Here is a 6173-nt window from a genome sequence, read left to right as displayed (position 1 = left end):
TATATATATATATATATATATGTATATATATATATATAAACTGTTGTGCAGACAATACCTGCTTCACCATTGCCGACCATTTTGTGAAAGATGGATTTCCGAAGCGGCTTTGAGTATTCGTTGGAGGACATACATCGAAGAATTCTCTAAACTTGTTCAGAAGGTCGATAATTTTTTCACAAACCTGATAGAAGACAGGAAAGGTTTACGAGTTGGTTATTTCAGCCGGACACCTACACGGCGCACAGAAGAGCCATTTCAAAATTGCGAGAGCAGTTTCTAAATGAATTAAAAAAATATCGACTATACAATGTCGGCTGATGATCGCACTTCAACATAACATAGAGTATACTTGAGTTGGCAAAATCAACTGCGCTTGACATATTTACGAACCTCGGGGACGAATATATCCTGCGAAGTCTTGATTCCTCGAACGCTATCACCAAGTGCAACCACAAAATTCACATAGCTGTCAAACGCAGCAGATTCTAAAAAACAGGCGAGGTCTGCGTTCGTGCGGATAGACCTCACAGGCTCAATGAAGGTGGAATAAGCCATATCAAGTCCAAGTATTGTACGATTTATGAAGATACAGGGGGTAAGAAATGTACTATTTATGTATGCATTTTATATACATATATGATTTTTTTAGTTCTGTGTTTTTTATATTTTTTAGAGGTCCGTGATTGTTTTTATGAGAATAAAATTACCCAAAAAAGTTATCAAACCCAAACCCAAGAATACCGAACTTCAATTGGAAATCACGAGAGAAAAGGCACACGAACACGCGTGACTCGTCGGACAAAATAGATTCGATTGTATGTACTATTTACGATGTTCTATCAGTGTTTAATACTGGTACGCATAGAGAACAGACTATAATCTCCAATTCGATACTAACTATACTAAACAATGTCTGGGTTCAACGACTTCGATAGCTCTAGTCTGGGTACTGACGGCGGACGCCAGCCCAGTAAGCAAGAGATTATGGATGAGGTGCGCCAGCAACTGGCGGTAGCAAATGCGCAGCAGCTGCTACAGGTATGCGCGTTGTCTTGTGTTGGCAATTAACGATGCCTCTCATACAGCTTGCTGCGTAAAAAACCTCATATAAATATATAACATAGGATAGAGGTTTTACCATACCTGCATTGAACAAGATATGCGATTGCTGGTTTAGGCGGAATACTGGCTTGCGTTGGTCAAGTATGGAGTACATTGTGATGTTATATATTCGACCGACGTTGTATACACAGAATCGCGTCTCAATTATACACGCGTTATACAGCTATAGTCTGTATATTCTATTTTTTGTGTCTCTAATATCCTTCCAGTAATGCTCTTTTTGTTACCTAGTGAGGGTTCGGGCTTCCTGTGTGTGTGTGTTGGAACAACTTGACGATATCTGCATCGCTACTTTGCTATTTTTCCTGATTGCTTCGTTTTGGGGTCGTGTATAGTTGACGAGCGTCGGAATAGAACGTACTCAGAGGCAATCCTCTGCTTGTACGTTCAGTACTGTATGGTACGCTATACAGACACAAACAGGCACAGCATTCAAGTGAAATCTATTCACCGCCGTCGTGAGATTTTGGATGTCTAGCTTTTACTTTGCTATGTATGCTGCTATGTGAGGTCTTTCTGTTACACCATATTGCACACGTAACCTTCAATTTTGTCTGTGACTTTGAAGATAAATTGGTGTTTGTCATGGATATATTTGTTGTACAGACTTGGTAGATATTTTTCATTGGCTCTGTAGTTCTATTTCACTTCAGGCCCAATATTTGAAAGTCTATGATTGGGGTGCGTGAAGAATATATATCGCAGATGTCTTGGTAGGGCTATCTATATTCTATACCATACAAGTCAATCAGTAACGTCTCATTACGAGAATGAGTTCGCTAAAACACAATGGCATAACGCGGTGTTTTACGCGCTGATTTGTTATCATGGCTTGCATATTTTCTTTTCGTGTTGTCTTTGGTGGATTGCGTCTCCATGCTTGAGCTATATATGTTGGGGTATCGATAGCTTTAGACTAACGATTTTAGATTCTTCTCAGTCAATGCTTGTAAATTGTTCTGAACGATTATAGTGTCTCGCGCTTTTTGCATTGTCTGGTTACTATCTCATATAGTCTTAAGTTACTGTATTGATCCGTGGTGCGTTTCTCGTCTCCTTCTTGTTAACTTCAAACAACATTTATTCTGTGTTGCGCAAACGTTAGTAGTATACTGACTAGCATGGCAAGTCTGTAGCTTGGCTGTGTTTTAAAACTCCTTGCATTCATTCATTGTTTTTTATCCTTCAGAAAATGACCGATAAATGCTTTAACAAGTGCATAACAAAACCGGGAAGTGATCTATCAGGGTCTGATCGTGCGTGTCTAGCTAAGTGCATGGACAGGTACTTGGAATCGTGGAATGTCATCTCTAAGGCCTACGCGACCCGTGTCCAGAAGGATGCCGAGTCTGGAGGACACCATGTAAGTTGTCAAGTGTAGCGCTTCGCGAAGTGTGAAATTCATTACGAAGTCCCGTTACGTCTACGTTCTTTCTCAACACTGCTACAGCCCCCGACGCGCGTGCAGTCTGTTCTCATGCCCGCTTTCATTTTTTTGCCTGTTATTTTTTGCGTTTTTTATGGTTTTAAAACAATTAGTACAGTTGACAGCTTTTTCATATGGCTCCCAAGTCCACATGCTATCCACAGCTTCCCTGGCCGATTGTAGGTCAATGTTGTATTTTTCTGTATTTAACTACCAATTAGTACTGACATGTTCCATGTATATTTTTCCAACTCGTATGCAGTAAACAAATAATTAACGACTATCGCCACGGGTATTCCAGCACGAGCTATTCCTCCCCATCGGAGTTCAGCACTCGCCTTCTGAGAAGTCTCACCATCTTGGGAGCGTACACACCGCCGACCGTGGTTTATTAGTTGTAGCTCAGACCGACAGCAGGAGTTTGTAATACATTGTGTGTTGATTCTAAACAGCACTCAACATCGCCAAGTAATATACTTTTAATTAAAGATGTATAGAGTATTCTCTGTATGTCGACGTTATTGTTTATGACACGCAAGGCCAACAGATGGGAGCATATGGCGGATCTGGCATTTTCCGGGACGATATTGTTTGGCCCAGTCAAATCGGCTACACTTTCCTAATTAAATGGTTGAAAGACTGCCGAGTACCAAGCGTGTATTTATATACAACCATGGCGGTAAAATACGTAATCTCACAAATTTTACAACCTCGTATACAGAATCAACAATTTCGTTTAAAATATATCAAAAATTGTGGTTTTGTCTGAGAGCTATTTACTTACCGGTGGCGATCTATGTCTTCTTTTTTCCATCCTTGTGTGATGGAATAAAGCTACGCTGTCGCGTTCGTATCAAGGTATGCAAAAGAGATCAACTACCAGCTGGCGAACACAGGTTTCGGAATTCCAATGGGATAGCGCACTACCCAAAAAGGACTCAACGCACGACTTTCTATTAGGTTGCCAAAAATACTGATCACTAGGATGCTTTTGTTTCTCTGCTAAATATTCGCAACATCAAAGTTCCAGACATCAATTTGAAAAGGCATTGCGCTATGATTTTATACGTAAATGTATATATCGAGACGTTGCGTTGTGATTTTATACGTAAATGTATATATCGGAGGCGGTCGTCAATTTCTTCTTTTGTTGCTTTATACCGATCTCGAACGGCTTTGTAGTTACGCTTGTGAAGCAACAGAATGTCTATAGTGTGGTATAGATTCGAAAATAAGCGATCAAGAGACCTAGAAGAACACTATTTTTGTTTTTGATTTTGTTATTACAAAAACATGGAAATACAACAACAAAGAAAACAAAATAAATACAACTCAAAAAAAATTTAAAAATAAAATTGATAAAACTTGAAAGGATATTTAGCAAGCGCCACAAGCCCACAACTGCAGGCTGAAGCAGGTCTAACCTTTTTTTTATAACTTTCTATAAAAAAAGACAAATACATTTTAGGGTCAAAGCAAATTTTTGGGGTCACGATTTTCGGATCGAGAATTTGCGACGGGATGTTTGATAAAAAGAGACATATAAATAGTCGTGTTTTTTTGAGACTATGGCATAGCCTTCGACATATGGACAATTTGATAATTTTTTTGTTGGCAATTTCCTGTGTAATTCTCCATCACCAATCACTGCAAACTGGACTTCTGATCAGTTCTGGTGGGATTTTAGGTTCTGAACTTCTGGGTCTTTGAGTCTGGGACTCTGGGTCTAATTTTCGGTAGAACATGTTGGGACTTTCAGAAGATGGCTCGGGCCGATTGGGCCCCATGTGTTATTTACACTTTATAGAGTAGCAAACATGCGGTGGGTAAAATATATATATCTCATAATCACTTTTTGCTGCTCCCTCTTCCACCCTTGTCTTGCTTATAATACTAAGGTGTGTAAGGAAGTCATGTACGTGGGGGTTGTAGCTGAAGTAGAATTAGCGGAGGTACCGTACATACAAGCATACGCGCAAGAATTACACACACAGTCATACACGGCATTACATGGATAAAAAGTAACACGCACAAACGTTTTGCGATGGCCTGACATAAAAAATCACACATTCACCTGGTGTCGGGTGGTAAACGTTGGACGTTACTTACTACCTACCGAGTGAAAATGCACATGCAAAACATTAAGTAATGGATAAAAACCAATATATATCGATACTTATAATGTCTTTTTGTATTTCATACATAGTACAATATTGGCGGGATACTATAGACTGTCTTCTAATTCACTCCTATTTCTTATTGTACACCAGTAGTCACCATGGATCGTTCGGGAATTAAGCTAGCCAGAGTCGTAAAAGTTCTTGGTCGCACTGGATCGCAGGGACAGTGTACCCAGGTATGTCTTACGAGGCGCTCAAAACTCGAAATGAAATACAGCTATTTTAAGATAAAATTGCCGTTTTATACCCTATAATTGATAGGCCATTGCCTACAAAGTGATTGTGTTTTGTGTACGCGTTTGGCGCATCTATTGATGTATAATTGTGAACTGGTTCTCATAAGTCGAGGTATCATCTTTGAAATGTCATCTAATTTTGTCTGATGAAATCTCCTTTGTATTGGATATCTTTTCGCGTGCTCCTAGTTCATAGCTTTCATAGTAGACTCCACGTCCGAAGTGGGCGAACGAGGTATTCATACTTATATATGAAGTTTGTAGTAAACACTGTCAGGTTGCCTTGTCTCAATTAATTGCATATGTCGTTTTAACCTATCTTCGCGTCTTTTGTGTTTATTTTGTAGGTTCGTGTCGAGTTCATCGAGGACGCTAGCCGATCGATTATCAGAAATGTTAAGGGCCCAGTCCGTGACGGAGATATTCTAACTCTTCTAGAATCCGAGCGAGAAGCCAGACGTCTGCGTTAATTCGCTCATGAATGATAAGCTTGATTTATAAAGTAGAGTCACCGACTACTCGACAAGGTGCACACCAGCGACGATGTGAAATTCTTGCGGAAAATCCCAGCTTTTTAGTAGATAGTTAAGCTTTGTTGTGCAATTTCATCGTAAAATTGAGCTGTTTTGCAGATAAATTAATGTAGTCTGTACCATGTGCATAATATTCGCCGCGACGTTAGTACGTATAAATCAGTGATAGTTATTTCGTCTCCCTCAAACGAATTTTTATATATCGCCATAAAGAGTGGATTTCCATTTAGCGGGACACGACGTTGTGCACGTAAAAACAACCTGGGCTACTATAGAAAGTATTCAGCCAAAAACGGCGCCGTTTTAGCTTTCACATAGACAACCTCACACATTGTATGGTTGCATATATGTACACATACACACATAATGTATATAAATATACAAAACACGTGCACACACACACACACAAATATATATAAATATATATGTATCTGTAAATATAGATATATATATATATATATAAATACATACGCATATATATATATATATACATAACGTAAATAATATATATATAAACACATAAACACACACACACACATATATATATATATATATGTATAATTATACATATACACCATTATATATATATTTATATATTAATATTTGAGTATATATATACATATATATATATATATATATATCACAAATATACACATATATCTATATAATATAC

The 6173-nt window shown here is 38.5% G+C and overlaps 3 protein-coding genes across 3 annotated transcripts; 2 read left to right on the top strand and 1 right to left on the bottom strand.

Moving 5' to 3' along the window:
- Window positions 1–57: 57 nt before the first annotated feature.
- Window positions 58–596, bottom strand: SARC_04987 (hypothetical protein; the record flags this gene model as incomplete). The annotated part of the gene is made up of 2 exons (XM_014301173.1): window positions 58–184; window positions 394–596. Coding segments are annotated over 2 exons (330 nt in total), but the record flags the coding sequence as incomplete, so codon positions are not given.
- A 391-nt stretch (window positions 597–987) lies between these two features.
- SARC_04986 (hypothetical protein) lies at window positions 988–2978 on the top strand (the record flags this gene model as incomplete). Its single annotated transcript, XM_014301172.1, has 3 exons — window positions 988–1041; window positions 2315–2488; window positions 2883–2978. The coding sequence occupies 3 exons, from the start codon at window positions 988–990 to the stop codon at window positions 2976–2978; spliced, it is 324 nt and encodes a 107-aa protein (XP_014156647.1).
- Window positions 2979–4363: 1385 nt separating this feature from the next.
- Window positions 4364–5731, top strand: SARC_04985 (40S ribosomal protein S28). Its single transcript, XM_014301171.1, has 3 exons — window positions 4364–4449; window positions 4822–4907; window positions 5315–5731. The coding sequence occupies exons 2-3, from the start codon at window positions 4830–4832 to the stop codon at window positions 5435–5437; spliced, it is 201 nt and encodes a 66-aa protein (XP_014156646.1). The 5' UTR covers window positions 4364–4449; window positions 4822–4829; the 3' UTR covers window positions 5438–5731.
- Window positions 5732–6173: the final 442 nt, after the last annotated feature.

This window comes from Sphaeroforma arctica (assembly GCF_001186125.1).
Source record: "Sphaeroforma arctica JP610 unplaced genomic scaffold supercont1.301, whole genome shotgun sequence".
Lineage (NCBI taxonomy): Eukaryota > Ichthyosporea > Ichthyophonida > Sphaeroforma > Sphaeroforma arctica.
The sequence above is the reverse complement of the archived record's forward strand: the minus strand, read 5'-3'. Positions and strand labels throughout refer to the sequence as shown.